This window comes from Pangasianodon hypophthalmus, chromosome 15 (assembly GCF_027358585.1).
Source record: "Pangasianodon hypophthalmus isolate fPanHyp1 chromosome 15, fPanHyp1.pri, whole genome shotgun sequence".
NCBI lineage: Eukaryota > Metazoa > Chordata > Actinopteri > Siluriformes > Pangasiidae > Pangasianodon > Pangasianodon hypophthalmus.
The window spans coordinates 19388883-19408832 of NC_069724.1; the positions used below are offsets into that span (position 1 = coordinate 19388883).

Consider the following 19950-nt stretch of genomic DNA (forward strand, 5'->3'; position numbering starts at 1 on the left):
AGACATCCCGAGAGCAGCAGTTCTGTAGGTGGAACGATGAGAGAGGTCAGAGAATTGCCAGACTGGGTCAAGTAGACAGGAAGGCTACAGTAGCTCAAGTAACTACTCTTTACAACCATGACGAGCAGAAAAGCATCTCAGACGTGTAGCTGTGTACGTTTGTAGAAAACGTCATCAGTTATTGGAGTTTAATTTAAAAAAGGACATTGTTATAATTTTTTTTTTTTTTTTAATATTACCCAGTCGTAACACAGCACTGTAGATTCACGTGGTACAGAATTGAATTCTTTCATCTTCTTTGTGAGCAACACACACACACACACACACACACACACACACACACACACACACACACACACACACACACACAGACTCTATCTCTCCTTTGTGGTGTTGTCTTTCTTTCCTTATCATCTCTCTCCATTACACACACACACACACACACACACACACACACACACACACACACACACACAGATCTCCACTTTCCGAGGTGTCCACACACACTTACACGTATCAGGGATCTGCTTTCCTCTTCAGAAGTTCTCTCTCAGAAACACATCAAGAGAAGAGCTGATGTTTCCTTTTCAAGTCAGAACATGTCTGTCTGTTTTACTCTGTTTCTCTCTCTCTCTCTCTCTCTCTCTCTCTCTCTCTCTCTCTCTCTCACACGTCTCTGACTTGGAGCCAGTACCTTTTCCAGGGAGACAGTAGACATTAAGACATGTACTTGCCAGTCTGCAGATGACAAGATGAAAAAAAACAAAAATGCAGCTTGCCATGTTACTGAGAAACCGGAAAGTCAGCTGCTCACAGTGGAGACTCCTTCCACACATTTACACGTTTATTATTAGCCTTAGATTATGTACATTTCCTTCTTGTGAACAAGCCTGCTGCTATAGAAACTGTTTTGTCCGTGTTTTAACAAACTTACAAACAAACGGTGTGTAGTGTTACAATAATAATAATAATAATAATAATAATAATAATAATAATGCATTTTGGTTTAAAGTTATTTCACTACTTCATATTTGTGTGTGTGTGTGTAGGGGTAGTGTGCGTGTGAAGGTTACTCCAGGGTATAAAGAGGAACAATGTGCTCCTGCTCTCAGTGTGGAAATGAAGAAGCCAGTTGACCTGGAGGCTCCTATTACCAGGTATATACATACACACACACACACACACACACACACACACACACACACACACACACACACACACACACTTTGCACATAAACGCTTAAATACAGTTATAAATTTAAATATGGACATGCTCTTTACAAACCTTTTACTGGAGGAAACCAGATAATGGAGACTTAACCTGTGTGATTAAGCCACATTGGTGATGTGCATCGCTGGTGTAACTAGTAAAGCATCCGATTTGCCACTCAAAATCTATTTCATTCCTTCATTCATTCATTTATTCCTGAATAAGCATGAATGAGAATGCAAATAAACAAATTTAATCACCCAGGCTGCTTATCCATGGGGCCCAGGCTACTGATTTGTGTCTAAAGCCCAAGCAGCTGCAGAAATCCTGTTTTCTGGCATTTAACTTATCATTACGATAGATTTATCAGTGATTCCCAATACCGTCATCAAACAGCTTAAACCTAATCAGAGCTATCTTACAGCTTATGGCTAGCGCTAGCTTACGCTTCAGGTCACTTGGCAATAATGATAAACCGTTGGATTATAGATGTTACTGCATCTCTCACCCTCTCACGTCTCTTCCTCTACCTCTTTCTTTTTTTCTTTGTAATAGCAAATATGTGATAAGAGCAGGGTTTTTAAGTTATTACAACATAACTAAATCACGTTGATTAAGTCTGGCTCACTGTGCTTGTTGCTCATGCTGGGATTGTTATTTTACATCTGTCTTTTAGCTGTGCATTTCTGTTGGACTTTAGTTATCTGTGTTATTCATACCCTTTTTTTTTCCCTCAGTAGAGTCGGTCAGCAGAAACAGGTGTAATACAAATGCAATAATGAGATCATGAGTGAGAACTGAAAGGCTCTGTGTGTGTGTGTGTGTGTGTGTGCGTGTGTGCACGCACGCTAATGCTTTTTCTCACACGGAGCTGCTGACATGTTGAAATTTGAAATGAAGGATGTGATGTGCTTGTGAACTGTAACACTGTGAGATGGATGTAAGTCATGTACTTATCTAGTTCTCCCCCCCACCTCTCTCTCTCTCTCTCTCTCTCTCTCTCTCTCTCTCTCTCTCTCTCTCTCTCTCTCTCTCTCAGTCTTCAGTCTCTGCAGGAGGATTTGTTAGTGTGTACGGCTGATGGCTATCTGCACATGCTGCACTGGGATGGAGTGTGTAACGGCCGGAGAGCTGTTAACCTCAGCACCATTCCTTTCTCTCTGGACCTGCAGTCATCACGCGGTTAGATTTTATTCACAAGCTACTCAATGCTAACACATTTAACACAGCTGAGAAATATTTAACATCACACATGATCCACTTCATTGTTTTTTGTTTTGTTTTTTTTTTCCCCTGAAAACTGTCACATGATTTGTTCATGTAAAGGATCTTTTTTTTTTGTGTGTTAGGTGGTCCGTGTTTGGATCTGAATGGAGTCCACATCAGAGAAATGGAGTATTGTATGACGTTAGATGGTTTCGCTGTTGTGCTCGATGATGGAAGGCTCGGCTTCATCACGCCAACCGCTAACAGGTTCTCCACCGAGGTGATAACTTCTGGAAATATCTACAAGTACAAATTTGTGACCTGTTACATAATGGTTCCCTTAACAGATATTATTTCATGCATTAGTTAACATGAACAAACCCTGAACTTCAGCATTAATACACCAAGTAACATTAAAGTAAGTAAATAATGTGCAAAAACTGGTCACAGCTTGGTGCAATATTAATTCCAATATACTGTGTTCCATGAAAAAATATATTAAGTTAAAAAAAGCTTCTGATAGTTTATAGATCAAAGCCTTCAACAGAGATCCAGGGGGTTGTGTTCAATAACCCATTTAGAGTGAGCACACATGACTGAAGAATTTAATAATTACAACACGACCAAATCATTTTTTTATAGATCACTTAGAAAATAGAGGCAAGTTTTGCTTTTTCCCCTCAGGGCTCGTCTGCTCCTACTGTTACCTGTCATTACAAGATTTTCTAAAATAATTTCTTCTAATGCATAAAGGGATCCAATTTTTTTAAATACCACTTTTAATTAACACTAATGTCAAATACTCGCAGTTGTGTTAGAGTTGTTTCTTACAAAAACAGTTTATGTCCAAGACTCATCCTTTCCTTACTCAAAATGAACACTTGTTCACCTCACTCAGTACTGTTTGACTATAGAGTGCATAAATGTTGAAGAATACTGATTTATAATCCTACTATCTAGTGTCACCCAGAAGAAGGAGGAGTTCCCTTTTGAGTCTGGTTCCACTCAAAGTGTCTTCCTCATGTCTTCTTAGGGGGTTTTTCTTGCCACTGTCCCCTCTGGCTTGCTCATTAGGGATCTAACTATACATCTGGATTCCTGTAAAGCTGCTCTGTATATTATTAAAATTGCCACATAAATAAAATTTACCATTTCAGGTGAGCTAGTTCACAAGTAGACAAGCAAGACAGAAGCTATTCACACTTGGTATTTTCATATTGAATGCGTCATCAGTTATCAGTTTTTCCACAGTGATTGCGTTTTGTGGCTAGAAGAGTCGACAGATTTGCCGAAAGCAACCCAGTGTCCCCTAAATAAGTCAGATAGCATTTCCAGAGGTGCCAAAATTTATGGTTTAGCTGTCGCATTGAAGTAATTTGACCCCTTGCTATGGTGATACTGCTTTACTGGTGTTGAGCTAAAGCCTGTGATCAGACCAAATGTGAATAAAATTTGGCCATTTCACTGAAGGGGAAAGGACAGATGACATGAAAGACTGACAGTTGTGTCTGTTAGCAGCTACTTTCGCTTTGTTTCGACATTATCTGGGTGTAACTTTAAGCGGGGAATTTGCAAACCTTGCTCCTGTGAACCAACAGAAGGTTAAAAAAAATTTGAAGAAGCTGCTTATTATTAAGTAGCGGTTGCACCTGAATTGCTGTTTTCTCTCTGTTGCTTGCTGCACATTTAAAAATAAAGGAATCTCGTTTCTCTCAGTTTTGCATTTCCTAATTAAACCGTCAGATCTGTCAGTAAAAGCTTTACTGACACTGTCGATTGCAGACTGCATAGCATTTTGTGCAGCTTTTGCTATAATCAGGTTTCACATGCTTTCTATAACCACACAAACAAAAGAGAGGGAAGTAAAAACGGAAATAAAGTGTGAGTTGCAGACACAAATTTAGTCACTGTCTAGCAGGAATGCGAGCACACTCTGTCAGAGGTCATGGATTACAAAATCGCAAACTCTAGTAAAATTGGGTGTGCAAGGCTGTAAACTCAGTGTCCACAATGAAATGGCTTCTTAGCTGTGATTTGAAGAGTGATGTCATGTTGAGCTGCTTGACTGACTTACACAGCAGCCAGTAGCATTTGGAGAAGTTCCTGTCATGTGGCCGCGACATTGTTCAAATGCATTTTGTAGTGGTGGATTCAGGAGCAGTACTGCGCCAAGCATAACAATAAAACAAAGCGAAATTAAATTGCAAACATGTCAACAAATTAGAAATTACAGAGCAGCAGTCATGATATACTGACTCTTAGCACATTCATAACACTAGCGTAACAGCTGCAGAGGGCATTTTGCAGGTTCACACTGTGACCTCAGGGTTTTCAAGAACTCTGGCTCCTAAGCAGTGAAACAGAAAAGTGTTCATCCCATCATCCAGCATTCTCGAGTTCAAATCCCAGTGATGCCGCAGCCATCCCTGACATGCAATAGAGCAAAACTGGTCATGTTCGCTGTGTGGGAGGGAGGGCCGTACTCTCTCTGCCCTGTCAATCACAGCAACACTAGCCAACCATGGGCGTCTCTGAGCTCATGTATGCAGAAGAGGACGGATAGCGCTTTCGTCTGAGTGTGTTACGCTGCCCTGTGATGCAGCATGAGCAACAGTTTGAAATGGGGGAAATATCCGGGGAAAAAAAAAAAAAAAAAAAATTCTTCACATTGGGGCTTTGGAGTTTTCGAAAAAGCTTCATTTTCAGTGATGTTTTCATTTCAGTGAATTTTTAAAAAAAAAATAGCCCTATACTTGTGGATGAGTGATTAATCTTAATCATTTGTGTGAAACTTTTGTAAATATTGTTCATACATCACATGTTGACATCTAGCAAGTTTTTTCCGCAAATAATCATTGTTCAGAATTACACGCTTTTTAGTGTTTAGAAAAAGCTCTCAAGGAATGACTGTTTTTCTCTTTATTTTTTAAGGAATACAGTAACTTTATTTGAACCTAATCTCTCTCCACCGCATTTGCATCTCATGCACAATTACCACAGACAAGCGTGTTTACCTGTACTTAGACGTAGGCCTGTGATATGGGGAGTGTGTATAATTAGACATGTGCACTTATACTAATTATATGATGTTTTCTGTGTGTAGCAGTTGCAGGGCGTTTGGGCAGCGGATGTGACAGACGGCACATGTGTAGCAGTGAACAACAAATACAGACTGATGGCTTTCGGCTGTGCAAGGTGCGAGTGTGTATGTGGAACAGTGTGTATAGTTTGTGTGGTGTACTTGCTTTGTCTGTGTGTGTGTGTCTGTTATTTAATTAGAGCAGTTACACTGAAGATTGTCTTGAGCTGGAGATGTGAATACACACACACACACACACACACACACACACACACAATCACACTTTTTAATGTAATTCAATCTCCATGTTAACACCACGATTTGATTTCATAATATAGTTCATCTATTTCATTGAGGAAGTTTACATGCACAGCTAATATCTGCCCCAGTTGTCAAACGTTTAAAAGAAATGCGTGATGCTTTTACACACATCATCTTTTAACTTCTCTGCTACAAATTTACAGCCACATTCCTCTCCTTTATTGATTGTGGCATTTGGCGCATGTGAGCTTCATCTGCCGTTTAGCACATGAGAATATTTAGCACATTGCTCTGCTTTTAATTTTAAGATGTGTTAAATCTCAGGCTTTCTAAAGCCCACTCGGTCACATCTGCACCACAGGGAAGAAACTGAGAAACCACAATCGTACTGAGATGCAAGACTGCTTGGCTTTATTTGGAAACGTACCACAGCACTCTTTTCAAATTTGAATTCTTGAATCTGATCAGAAGGTGCCGATTCTGATCAGAAAAATGCATAATCATTGTTATGGGGAAATGTTCTGTAAGGAGATGTTTATTTAACATTCACAGAAGTCTCCAGTGTCAGTTTCCCATTACAGGAAAGTACAGTATCTGTACTTCATTGTTGGTGAAATTAATCTTTTGACTTTCGTCCATAAGGAGCAGTACCTTTTAAGAGGGAAGTTGTTTACCATATATGGTGATTTGGGGGCGTTTCTGTATGCAAATGAGCATGGCTGTGCGCAAGCAGAGCAATTTACAAAGTGTGGGTTTTAACAACGTCCATGGCGTACAGCTTTGCATACGCAAGTTTCCTTATGCGTATTGGTGATTCTTGCACACACATTTAGAATTTGTCTTACACACGCGTTTATAAATGAGACACCAGAAATCTGAGGCTACAGTGTGCACCAGCTCACGAGAAGATTGGAAAAAGATTGGCTTGGATCTTAAATAGGAAGTTATTCGTTCATCTTTGAGCGAAAAAGTAATTGTAACTCACGACACGGCACAAAATGCTGCATTACTGCATTTCTTTACAAGCAACCTGCCAGTTATATGTTTAATGCGTTTTAAATGTCAAGCCACGCTCATATCTCTGAACCACACAGATGTTCAGACGCCATGATCTTTAAAACTGCAGGTGTTCACTGTTCTGTCACTATGAGTCACTCGGCTAAGGGGTGTGTGTGTGTTCATCTGGAAAATATTGGTGCAAGCATGCATGTTATTATTTGCTTATTAGATGATGTACTGGAATAGGTTTACTAAAAATGTCTTCCTGTAACATGGAGGAAATGTTTGTTTGTGTGTGTGTTTTAGTGGCTCTGTATTGGTCTACATGATAGACAACACTACAGGATCAATGCAGCTGTCACACAAATTGGAGTTAAGCCCCAAACACTACCCAGGTAATTTAGACACACACACACACACACACACACACACACGTGTGCGCGCGCACACACAGTTCCTGCAGCTACATGTTTTGTGACAAAATGTCATGATTCTCCTTTCCCATTCTTTTTTTTTTCTTTTTTTTTTTTTTTTTAGTTTTTTAATATTTTTTTATTTGTTTTAATATTTTAGCGAAGACCAAGAATGTAGAAGACTCAGTTGAAATTTAAGCAATTTGTAAATAATAAAGGTAGCTGCAGTTTTAATCAGGTCCATTCACTAAATGCAATTATGGTGTATAGTCCTTTTTAGTATACCTAAATTGCCTAGTTTTTGAAAGTGCCATGTATTTATGTTTTTTAAGCAATCCTGCTGGTTAATTAAATGGATTGTTTGGATCTGAATTTTGTGGTAGTGCATTGGTTCGTCCAATTTTGTTGAAAAGGTGTCGGTCGTAAAAGTGCTGCAGTTTTAACAAAGCCACTTTTGTACATAAAACTTCGCCACTGCTGGCGGATCTCCGTTTCCCACTTTCTGTCCAGCTCTCATGCATTCATACATGACAAGAAAATTCCCGAAAGTCAGGATAAAGGACTCTAATGTACCCAGATTTGTGCTAAGCAAAATGCCGGCTCATTCCCAGCATTATCCCTCAGTGATTACACTTGAGCTTACCCCAAAACATCCCCGGGAAGCTTACTATCTCCACTACTGGAAGATTGGATCAACAAGTAAGGGGGTAAGTCGGATGTTGCTTAGGGCCCCTAAAGGTTTAGAAACAGCCCTGGACAAAATACTGTTCTGTTGTATACCTACTTCAGTGGGCAGTTTCTCAGGAATTTAAATATGTAGCATTTTCGACACAGACACATGATGTCCTCGTCTATTCAGGGTGGCGCTATTTACAACCCCAAAACAATTAAAGACCCATAAACTAACACTGTTGTGCTCAGTCTATAGCTACCTCAGAGAAAACAAGTTGCGTGTGACTTTCATACAGTTATCAAAATAAAAAAAAAAAAGCTAGTATTCTTCTCTGAGATATAAAGATGAAGTCAGAGGATGGACAGGGTAGAGTTGACCTATATGCTACAGTTAACTGATAAAATAGTCCCTGAATGTAGCTACAAGGCAAGTAGCAACTTGGTCTTGGTATGATCCTTTTTTGCTGATTTCTGTGATTTTCTTTGCTGAGCTCATATCTGACTCATTTTTACTGATAGCCCAGAGCCATAAAATTGGCTGAACGGTTCCTGTTAGAACTGCATGTGTGAAGGAGGGGTTTATATGTTTGGTGAGTTGTACACTGCTCCCCTCTAGTGTAAGGTAGGAGTAGAACACCTTGCTAATCTGTTCAGGTTCATCAGGGACTTTTAGGCTTGTACTGGTGGTTACGGTGGAATTTTAGGGAGAATTTCTTTGTAAAAATATTTTAATATTTCCTTTTTGCAACTGGCAGCTAAACAAAGTGCACAATGGTTCTCTTTTTCTCTCTCTGACACTCGCGCGCTCTCTCTCTCTCTCTCTCTCTCTCTCTCAGATATCCATAATAAAACAGGTCCAGTTAAGCTAATCCGTTGGTCTCCGGACTGCAGCGTTGTCATGGTGACCTGGGCATGTGGAGGTCTCTCTATGTGGAGTGTGTTTGGAGCTCATCTCGTCTGCACACTCGGAGAGGACTTCACGTGAGTCTCACACACGCATGCGCATGAATCCATTCCAAAAATAGCAACAATTCAGAGTTTTCACTCAAGTCATGTTTCATATGCTGACATCATTACAGTTTAAAGTGGTGTGGTGCTGCGTAGTTGAGAAAAGCAGGATAAACCCGTTTAATGCATTGGTTTATATACCATATTTTACAGGCTGTGGGTTACAGTAGAGCAAAAAACTGTCATTTATATTACATTTAATGTTTATGCCTAGCTTCTAATAGTCTTTGCCGTTGGTTTCATTGGGAAAAAAATTGACCTGTGCAAACAAAGTCAAAATTACCAAAACAAGAACATTTCCTAAGCCCCTCAAGACTTTCTGAACATTGTGTACCTAAAACATCAGCTGTTAAACGTAGCAATAAACATATCTGTATTTACTTACAGTTTACCCATTTCTGAAGCCACAGTGCACATTTCTGTAGCACAACCTTTTAGAAAATAGGCCATGTTTATGCACCAGTCACGCGGAGGAGGTTCTAGTTTTAAATTAAAGAACGGTTTTGTTTTGGTTCTCACTTTCTCTTTATAACTGTTGCTTCCATGTTTCTCTTCCTTCCTCTTTCTCTCCTCAGATATCGATCAGATGGCACTAAGAAGGAGCCACTCAAGATCAGCTCTATGGTGAGACCTCTCAGCACTTCTCACCAAATAACACTTCTTTTATGAAGATGCACGTTCAGCCCCGAATCCTGCTCTTTTAGTTGCCCTGTTTCGCTCATGTTTTCTTTCATAAAGATAAAATGTGTGTGAACATTAGAGCAATCCAGTATAAGATAGTAAACAGGTAACAGACTAACCAGTGATATAACCAGTGTGCTGGTATAGTATATATAAATATACTATATAAATAAAGGAGCAGGAATGGGAAAGACTTCACTGATTTAACATGTCTTTTTTGTGTGTATGGTTTTTTTTTTTTATATTATTTAATTACATGCTTTAAATATACACTTCAGATACAGGACCAGTGGTGTAGGTTGCTGTGACATTATTTCCTGTATGCATGTGCTTTTCAGAGCTGGGGGGCAGAGGGTTACCACCTGTGGGTGATTGGCAGCACGGAGGCGGGCACAGAGCAGTCTCCACAGTTAAGCCAGGCCTCCATCTTGCAGTTTCAGTTCATTAAGAGCGCACTCACAGTCAATCCCTGTACGGTAAGAACACACACCTTCAGCAAGCATGTAGTACACCTGTGCTGAAATTTAAAGCACACCAGAAGCAGTACTTCTCATTTTAACACTGGATGTGGCCTGTGTGTGTGTGTGTGTGTGTGTGTGTGTGTGTTAAGTATTTCAGGAACATATAACTCTGTATATGATCATGATCTTTTTTTTTTAATTGAAGAGCTGGAAATTTTTACAACACAGCTTCTGGTACTTTTCAGAAAATTACTGAGTGATGATATGTGCTTTAATCACCTAACCAATCAGGTCATAGATGATTTAAAAAAAAAAAAAAAGAAAAGAAAGAAATAAGACAAGTGTTTTTGAGTGAATATAAGGAGATTTATTAAATGTCAAATCAGAGATATTTCAAAGAAGCATGCAAAGTCTCTTCACTGTAGTGAGGTTCAATTTGAGATCAGTCTGAGGAAGATGTGACAGTGTTAGTTTTTTTTTTGTTTTTTTTTTTCCCTCAGTTATCAACTACTTAGTGTCATGCTATGTCTGCTATGTTAAGTTTATCAGGATGACAGCTGTATACGACAAAAAAATTTCATTTCTGGTCATTTCTGCTGACTTAAAAATAAATAAATAGACAACTTAAATACAACCATCAGAATTTGGAAATTTGGATGCAGACGATGGGATTTTACTGTCTCTGTCTCTCTGTATATATACACACACACACACGTACAGTGACAATGCGTACAATGATATTTTGTGTGTAGAGTAATCAGGAGCAGGTGCTTCTCCACGGTGAGGATCGGCTGCTGATGACGTGTGGAGATGCTGCAGTTCAGATGCACAACCAGGAGCAACACTCAGCACGGAGCACAACACACACACAGCTCAGCACTTTACTGGGACACAAACACTGGCACGTAGTGCAGGTACACACAAGTAAACACACCTGTTGCACTAATAAGTGGACATAGTTACAGACACGTGGACTATTTAAATACATGTGTGTACACTGAGAGGCAGGTAAACACACCTGCTGCACTAAAGTTTTATTGAGCACACCTGTATTTACACATGCACCGTTTTACAAACACACTTATTCATATATATACATATACAGCATCACATTGCATCACTCTATTACATAACAGAAGTATCACATACTTCTGTTGCATTTAGTTAAGAATATACACTTGCTCGAGGTGTGTGTGAAAAGAATCCCGTTCAGGAAGATCCATTTCCTGATTGGTATAAAGCAAAAAAATAAACAGAAAAGTAAACCTTATATTAAACTGTTTACAAAATAAAAAAAATTTTAAAAAAAGTTATTAGATTGGAGAAAATGTAAAATGAAATGATAAAGTGAAATTCAGACTGAAAACATTAAATCATTAAAAAAAAATTGAAATAATAATTAAAATTAAAAGGTTAACACTGACATGATCTAAAACACTTCAGTGTTTCAGGCACAAATACATTTAAAATAGCAATATTGGTAATATTGGTAATAGCTCTGTAATGTATATTCCTCACTTATCCATGATTTTTGTGTATATTGGAGTTAAAACTCTAATTGTAAAATGTTTCTGTTCTCAGATTCACAGCACATATCTAGAAACTAACTGGCCAATACGGGTAAGTGTGTGTGTGTGTGTGTGTGTGTGTGTGTGTGTGTGTGTGTGTGTGTGTGTGTGTGTGTGTGTGTGTGTGTGTGTGTGGAATGGATGTTTATTTCACAGTTTCAATTTTGTAATTTGTGCCATAGCAGTAGCCATTGCTGTAAGACCTAGCAAAGATGTGTGTGCTGGTTACAAAGGGACTTCATGCCTGGTGTTCAGATTAACGTGTGTTTACATGCTGGCGTGTGTGTCTTGTGTTGGTGTGTGTGTGTGTGTTTAGTTTGCAGCCATAGACTCAGCAGGTCAGTGTTTGGTGGTAGCGGGGAGACGCGGATTTGCACATTACTCATTATATACCAGGAAATGGAAACTGTTTGGAAATATTACACAGGTAAATGTTTCATTTATTTTCAAACATTGATCAGAAATTGTTGTTGTTATTTTTTTTATTATTATTGTTATTGTTTTTATGTGTAGTGTGTAAAATCACCTGTTTAATACACCGTATGGAAGTCTTAACAGTTTTGCTCTTCGTAACAGTTTAGTTGTGTATTCCTTCATACCTGTGTGTATTGCAGGAACAGAGTATGACTGTGACCGGAGGTCTCACCTGGTGGAATGACTTTGTCGTCGTTGCCTGTTACAACTTCATCGACCAGCAGGAGGAGGTACAGCACCACAGTTTACACATGACTGGCTTCTTCATTCATGATTCAGTAGCTGATTCGGTGTTATCAGATGTACCTGACATGCCTTTGATGGTTTTGTTTTGTGTAAAGCTGGGGTTGTACAGTCAGGTCTTTTTATTAAAAAAAAAAAATAAAAAAATTGTCTAAACCTAAGACTGTTTTTTAAAAATTAATACATTACATTGTCCATTACTTGTGCGAGCACTAAAACATGATGCATTAGTGTTATCACCCGGAGGTTGATTTGTTTTTCCAATAACACCATGTCCCGAAGTGTTTATTCATCTTATACCACGGCGCTTTAAGTTTATAGTTAGATTTAACGTTGTGGAACGTTTGCACGATAGTTCCTGTAATGACTTACCTTATAACAGTTATAAACACTCGTTTCCTCCCAAGCGTCTCTCTCTCATTATTTCTCTCTTAAAATTACTAAAACCAAAAGTGCTGCTTGTCATGTTACCGAGAAAGTGGAACGTCCCATGGTGGAAAACTTACTGACTCTTACAAAGTGCTGCTACTGGAGACTCAGTCTGTAAATGTTAAACAAACATCTCCTTACAGAAGACTTATCAAGAAAACATATCAGTGAATACGCTTTTTCTTAAATAACACTTTCCTTGTTTACAATTTGCACAAAAGATAAAGTACTAAAGCAAAAATTTAAATATAAAACTATGATTTGTCATGCAGCTGGTCCTACTGTGTTACAGAAAATTAATCAACTTATTCTGCCCAATCAGATTTGAGAGTTCAACACCAAAAAAAATTCTCATGCGAGACTGAAATCTGAACACCTTTTTGTAAAATTCGAATGATTTCACTGATTCCTTGTTTCATTTTGTCTATTTTTGTGTGTAGCTGAGATTATATCTCCGCTCATCGAACCTCGACAACGCCTTTGCAAGCGTTACAAAGCTGCATGCTGAAACTTTGCTGCTCAACGTGTTCAGAAACACGATCATTTTGTTTCGCACCGACTGCTCCATCTGCCTTTATAGCATCGAAAAGAAGCAAGACGGGTAATTAACACACACACACACACACACACACACACACACACACACACACACACTAACCTGTCGCACTACATACTTTATCTCTTGTTGTGATACCTAAAAATATGCTGACAGAACAGTTGAGCTGCGTCTAGTCATGTGCTAATGTTCACTTTTATGCCGACACAGTTGTTTATCATTTTCATTTTGCAGTAAAACAACACATCTGGCAACACTGTCTACACAGCTCCTACATTCAGCTCCACTTTTTTTTTTTTTTCTTTTTTTTTTTTTTTTTTTAAATTGGCAAAGGCTTTTTGCAAAAATTTTGTAAGATACAGTATTTTGCATTTTCTTCTTCAAACAAGCATTTCTTAAAGGAAATGTGCTTTCAGACTATGATTTATGAGATTTAATAATTTCGTTTAGAGTAAATTTCTCTCTGTTCTCAGCTCTTCAGTGTCTGTAGATCTACTACAGGAAGTGTCGATGTCACGGTATATTCCTCATCCTGCGCTGGTGGTTTCAGTCACACTCACTTCAGTCAGAACAGAGACGGGAATGTCACTGAAAACCACACAGCAGGTATACACACACACACACACACACACACACACACACCATACACACACACCATATACACACACCATACACACTCACTCATTCATTCTCACTCACTCCAGTTAGAACAGAGACAGGAATGTCGCTGAAAACCACACAGCAGGTATACACACGCACACACCATACACACTCACCATACACACACACACCATACACACTCACCATATACACTCACTCATTCATTCTCACTCACTCCAGTTAGAACAGAGACAGGAATGTCACCGAAAACCGCACGTACAGACACACACACGCTCGCTCACTCACTCCAGTTAGAACAGAGACGGAAATGTCACTGAAAACCACACAGCAGGTACAACGTGCCACACGCACAGACTTGCACACACACACTTGCTCACTCACTCCAGTTAGAACAGAGACGGGAATGTCACTGAAAACCACACAGCAGGCACACACACACAAGCATTTGCACGTGCACACACACACACAAGCGTGTGCGCACTCACACATATATTCAGATAATGCACTCATTTCAAGGAGAGGCAAGCATGTACAAAATATTGCATTTTTTGAGAATGTCAGCTAAATGAAAAGTATTTTTACACAACAGAATTGATCATGACTTTCTACCTCATTCTGTATACCCCCTTCTCTCTCTCTCAGGCATGTAATGCAGAAAGTATTTTGTTGAATTTGGCTGGTCAGCTCATTATGCTGCAGAGAGACCGGTCTTGCCCACAGGTACGAGACAAGGACACATCAGCCAGTCAGAAAACGCTGGTGAGTTCCAGGCCTTTCCCACGTACTAGCAGTGGATCTAAATGGATCGACAGATTTACTTTCATACCTTCACTTGTGTTTTTGTATGCTTAGTTGCTTGCTAGATTAGCTTCATTTTCTGACCTTGTCCCTCCCCTCTTTCCTGTGGTAGTTGTCTTTATGGTGTTTGTTTTAACATTTAACATTTAACTCTGTCCTTTTAGCTGCCTTTCTCTCCGCCTGTGGTTTTGGCTCAGTGTGTGGAGAGTGTGTGGGCCTCGAGTCACTCTGGTTCTAAGAAGCGCCACCTGGTGGAGGCTCTGTGGCTGTCATGCGGCGAGTCAGGGATGAAGGTGTGGCTCCCTCTGTTCCCACGCCGCGAGAACCGCAAACCGCACTCATTCCTCTCGCGCCGCATCATGCTCTCATTCCTCCTTGACATCTACCCGCTCGCCGTTCTGTCGGAGGACGCGCTCGTTTTGGGTGCTGCTAATGACACTCTTCTTTATGACTCCTCTTTTTCCTCCAAAGATGGCCTCGGAGGAAACTCCTCCTCCTCTTTGGAGGGCATTGGAGGAGATTCTTCCACCAAAGAAAGCCTTTCTCGCAGGCCCTCCACGTTTTCTTTGTCCCGGGAGCCCCCGGAGTCGTTTTTTCCATTCTGCTTGGTAGAAAGGACATCTCAGATCTACCTCCACCACCTCCTCCGTCAGCTGCTGGTGAGAAATTTGGGCGAGCAGGCCTTGTTGTTGGCTCAGTCATGCTCATCTCTGCCTTATTTCTCGCATGTGCTGGAGCTGATGGTGCACGTGGTGCTGGAGGAGGAGGCCACGTCTCGCGAGCCCATCCCTGACCCGCTGCTGCCCACCGTGGCCAAGTTCCTGGCCGAGTTTCCTCTGTTCCTGCGCACCATCGTCCACTGCGCCCGCAAGACTGAGTTCAACCTCTGGAACTACCTGTTTGCTGCTGTCGGGAACCCAAAAGATCTCTTCGAGGAGTGCATCATGGCCCGGGATCTGGACACGGCAGCTTCGTATCTCATCATACTGCAGGTATGAGGAGTAATTTTCAGAAAAAAAAAGATGTTTTGCTGAGAAAATTAAAAATAATAAATAGAATATATTAAAGTGATGCAAATGCATTTTTTTTGGTCAAATGTTGGCAAAGGTTAATAAGGTAACTGCAACATAAAATAAATTTCAAACAAAGCTAATATGTGTTTGAAATTTATTTTAAGGTGATGCATAAAAATTTTTACAATAGTGTATACATTTTGTCTACTGCTGTATCATACCGTGTACTACCATATACCCTAAGCTGTTTTTAAAGCGCATCCCAAAGTATCTTATTCCTCTATTTTTTCTATTTATTAATGTAGTTTATTCATTTTTAAAAAAGTACATGCCGTAGATTTTATTAGTTTATAGTTATGTTTAATGTTGTGGAACGAGACATATATTATTTTCTATTATTATTTACATTATAGCAGCAGTAAACAGTTGTTTACCCATCAGCATTTTTCCCCCTCTCTCATGAAGACAAAAATACAGCTTGTCATGTTACTGAAAAACCAATGAGCCCTTTCCATGTCTGAAACCATAGTTACAGCTTTACCTGTTAGAAAGCAGTGACACTGGAGACTCCCTCCAAAAATGCAAAACAAACAAACAGCACCATATCAACAATGAGGCTTTTTTAATCTGTTTATGTGGACTGTTCACTATACATGTCCTTGTTTAAGTTGTTACTATAGAAACAATAACGAATTATAACAAGCGTGTTAATATAAACCTTGCAACCGGAGCTACTGTTATAGAAAATTATTCAGCACCTTCTGACCAATCAGGATCAAGCATTCAGGAGTGTTGTGGTAGAATGAAGTAATAAAAATTGCACCTGGAAGCTCATTATAATCGCCTATTATTCCCAGCTATTACTATATTATTAGCCTTCTAATAAATTGACGAGTTTACAAATAAATGAGAACAATCCGTATCAAAGAAAATATGTACATTGTTGAATTTAAGAAACTTTTTTTTTCTAATAATGGTATAATTCTTTTGCTAGAACATGGAGGCTCCAGCAGTGAGTCGTCAGCACGCTACTCTCCTCTTCAACACGGCACTTGAACAAGGAAAATGGGATCTCTGTCGTCACATGATCCGATTCCTCAAGGCCATTGGGTCGGGGGAGAGCGAGACTCCACCCACTACGCCAACCAGTCAGGTGAGTGAGGTGTATTGAATAGTGTGAAAATCAAGCACCCAATCTATCGATTCCTAACATACCATGCATATTATTAGCTGTTAAATTGAAAAAAAGATGAGTGCCTGCTTGAAAAAAAAAAAAAAAAAAAAGTTGTGTATAAAACACGTGGTTCTTATATTTAAATAAGCAACTTTTGAAATAAACAGAAATGTACTTCACTATTACTTTATACCCTATTTAGAGAGTATAAGTAGTGAATAGGAGGTCATTTGGGATTCAGCCTTACTGTGTATGAGCAAGGCAAAGACGTAGAGATGATAGAGTCTTGATGCCTTTGCGCAGTAGTTACTTTATTTACTTTAGAAGAAAAATTTAAAAAAAAATAGTGGGAGAAAAATATTTTCAGGTTCTGTATCACATCCAGTCAGATGCATTCAAATACATTAATCTGTTGAAGGTTATTTTATAATGACACAAACATGATTAATGTGTTTTTCTCTGTTTAGGAGCCGAGCTCTACTGGAGGATTTGAGTTTTTTCGCCATCGCAGTATCAGTCTGTCTCAGTCAGCAGAAACAGCTTCTACAGGAAAATTCAATTTACAGAAAACCTTCAGCATGCCTTCAGGACCCTCCACTAAAGGGTATACCCACACACACACACACACACACACACACTTTGTTTTTGTGAGGATCTTCCATTGATATAATGATTACTGTAATGAATAAATGTTACACTATGCTTAAACCTAACTATAATCTTAACCTCAGTAACCAATGTTTTGGCTATTTTTTCAAATAAAAGCTGTAAAAACATTTTGTACACACACGCAAAAACACACACGCAAAAACACACACACGCAAACGCGAACACATACACACACAAACACAAAGACACTCAGTTGCTCTAGAGTTTAAGGCCTGGAAATGATCTAAAAGAGAAGTCTCAGTGCTGAAAACGTGGACTTTTTTTGTCTGATCAGTGATGCTAGGAAATTTGCTGTGTGAAAGCAGCTGTGTGATTTTCTATTAGCCAACTATGCTAGTAGCATGTATGCTGTATAATTAGTGTGATTAAAAAAGTTAGTGTGATTAGAGCACTTTCTCTCTAAGTGTAGTCCAGAAACTACAGTACATTTGCTGATATTTTGTATTTTGTGTGTGTGTGTGTGTGTGTGTGTGTCTGTGCGCGCAGTAAGGAGAGCGACAGTGCTGAGAACATGTACATCGACATGATGTTATGGCGTCACGCGCGGCGTTTGCTGGAGCAGATCCGTCTGAAGGATCTTGGCTGTTTCTCAGCGCAGCTGGGCTTCGAGCTGATTGGCTGGCTGACCCGTGAGCGCACACGTGTTGCTCGTATCGTTGATTTTGTCTCTGCCCTTAAATGCCTCCATAATGACTTCCTGTGGCCTTTTCCTGTTCTCCCCGCTGGCTCCCCGCTCAAAAACGGACGTTGTCGAGCAGGTGTGTGTGTCCATGTTGTGTAAACTACAAATCCTTGTGTCTCCAATGTGTTTTATGTACAGGTGTGTTACCAAGAGTGACATCTCGCCTACATTTGTACACAGTAGTGTAACTTGTATACAAGTAAAAAAAAAAATATATATATATATATATATATATATATATATATATATATATATATATATATATATATATATATATATATAGTAATTAAAAGATTGTAAAGATCTGTGAGTCTTTGTTGAACATATTTTTTAACTTTTTTCTTTTAAATTAGGATTCAAATGAATTAAGTAAATGTCTCTGTTCTTACTACGTTGCTCTTTTCTGCCATCTTCATTTTTTTTTCTTCTCATCTCTCTCTCTCTCTCTCTCTGCAGTGCTGAGCACACGTCTGCTGAAGTCTCGGTCTAACGATAGCTTACTGAACAGCGATATGGACACAGTACCACCTCAGATCACAACCAATCACAACTGGTTGGATGGACTGGGGGCGGAGCCTAAAGAGATTGACTCGGCCTCTTCACACGGCGCTCCACAAACACAAGAAGCCTTTCTGTCTCCTCTCATCAATAAAAGTGAGATGGCAGAGTTTGCTTCTCTGAGTCACTCTTAAACTTGGTTTCATTTATATTTTTGCTTTGGTTTTCATAATTTCTTAGTAATTATTTCCTCAGTTATGTTAAGTGTGAATAGTCTGTGTTTTTGATCTACAGTCTGGTCCAAAACTTTTCTAGCAAGATCTATTTATTTATTTATTTATTTATTTATTTTTAATAAATTCACTGAGTTGATTCTTATACCTCAGGAGTGCATTCACATCAGTATTAAGTGCTGTCTCTGAAAGACTAACCCCTGTACAGACTCGAGTCATCTAGATTAAATCTTGTTTGTGAAATGTTTAACACTCGCTCTCTCCCTCTAGCGGAGGAGTGCAGTATCGGCTCAGCCACAGATCTAACAGAGACGAGCTCCATGGTGGATGGTGATTGGACGATGGTGGACGAGAACTTCTCCACCCTGAGCCTCAGCCAGTCAGAGCTGGAGCACATCTCCATGGAGCTGGCCAATAAGGGTCCTCACAAGTCCCAGGTGCAGCTGAGGTAAGCTCATCAGATGAGGCAATGTCACTGAGGGACAATTTTGTGCCGGCTGTAATATTAATTACCAGTATTAATCAGCTGTGCACTTTGAAACACTTGTATTTTTTTGGGAAGAAAAACATTGCTGAGATGATCAGTCGTGTGTGAGTGTGTATGAGAGAGAGCAAGAGTTTAATGTCAGGGTGTGTTTTGAAATCTACTAACTCTCTCACTGCGTATGTATTAACTGCATGTGTTTTATGGAGGCAGACTGTTTGGAGTGTGTTAATCACTCTGTTGTCTTTATACAGGTACTTGCTGCATGTGTTTTTAGAGGCAGGATGTTTGGAATGGAGCATTGTGATTGGTCTGATTCTGCGTGATGTCAGCGTTATAAAGCAAGTTTTGGGCTTTTTGGATTCTGCGGATCCAGAAACGGTTCAGAGTGTACAAGCCGGACTCATCGCTATTGACCAGTGGGCTTCGTCTGATTGGTCAGTTGGTGTGTGTGTGTGCGTGTGTGTGTGTGTGCGTGTCTTGATGTTTTATTGTGAAAGTAGTGCATTAACTAATAA

General features: G+C 39.5%; 1 protein-coding gene across 2 annotated transcripts in view; it reads left to right on the plus strand.

Annotated features, from left to right (window-relative positions):
- Positions 1 to 19950, plus strand: part of ric1 (RIC1 homolog, RAB6A GEF complex partner 1) — a 54769-nt gene that overhangs the window by 30081 nt on the left and 4738 nt on the right. The window contains exons 4-25 of one of the 2 annotated variants that reach the window (XM_026928849.3): positions 1050 to 1157; positions 2250 to 2392; positions 2560 to 2696; positions 5520 to 5611; positions 7062 to 7150; positions 8677 to 8821; positions 9424 to 9472; positions 9868 to 10005; positions 10743 to 10904; positions 11572 to 11610; positions 11875 to 11985; positions 12173 to 12262; positions 13145 to 13305; positions 13734 to 13866; positions 14524 to 14640; positions 14844 to 15671; positions 16687 to 16845; positions 17334 to 17470; positions 18022 to 18293; positions 18674 to 18871; positions 19219 to 19396; positions 19687 to 19869. In XM_026928849.3, the coding sequence (XP_026784650.1) occupies positions 1050 to 1157; positions 2250 to 2392; positions 2560 to 2696; positions 5520 to 5611; positions 7062 to 7150; positions 8677 to 8821; positions 9424 to 9472; positions 9868 to 10005; positions 10743 to 10904; positions 11572 to 11610; positions 11875 to 11985; positions 12173 to 12262; positions 13145 to 13305; positions 13734 to 13866; positions 14524 to 14640; positions 14844 to 15671; positions 16687 to 16845; positions 17334 to 17470; positions 18022 to 18293; positions 18674 to 18871; positions 19219 to 19396; positions 19687 to 19869 (3669 nt within the window). The remainder of the gene's footprint in view (positions 1 to 1049; positions 1158 to 2249; positions 2393 to 2559; positions 2697 to 5519; positions 5612 to 7061; positions 7151 to 8676; positions 8822 to 9423; positions 9473 to 9867; positions 10006 to 10742; positions 10905 to 11571; positions 11611 to 11874; positions 11986 to 12172; positions 12263 to 13144; positions 13306 to 13733; positions 13867 to 14523; positions 14641 to 14843; positions 15672 to 16686; positions 16846 to 17333; positions 17471 to 18021; positions 18294 to 18673; positions 18872 to 19218; positions 19397 to 19686; positions 19870 to 19950) is intronic. The other variant, XM_053240126.1, reaches the window with a different exon arrangement.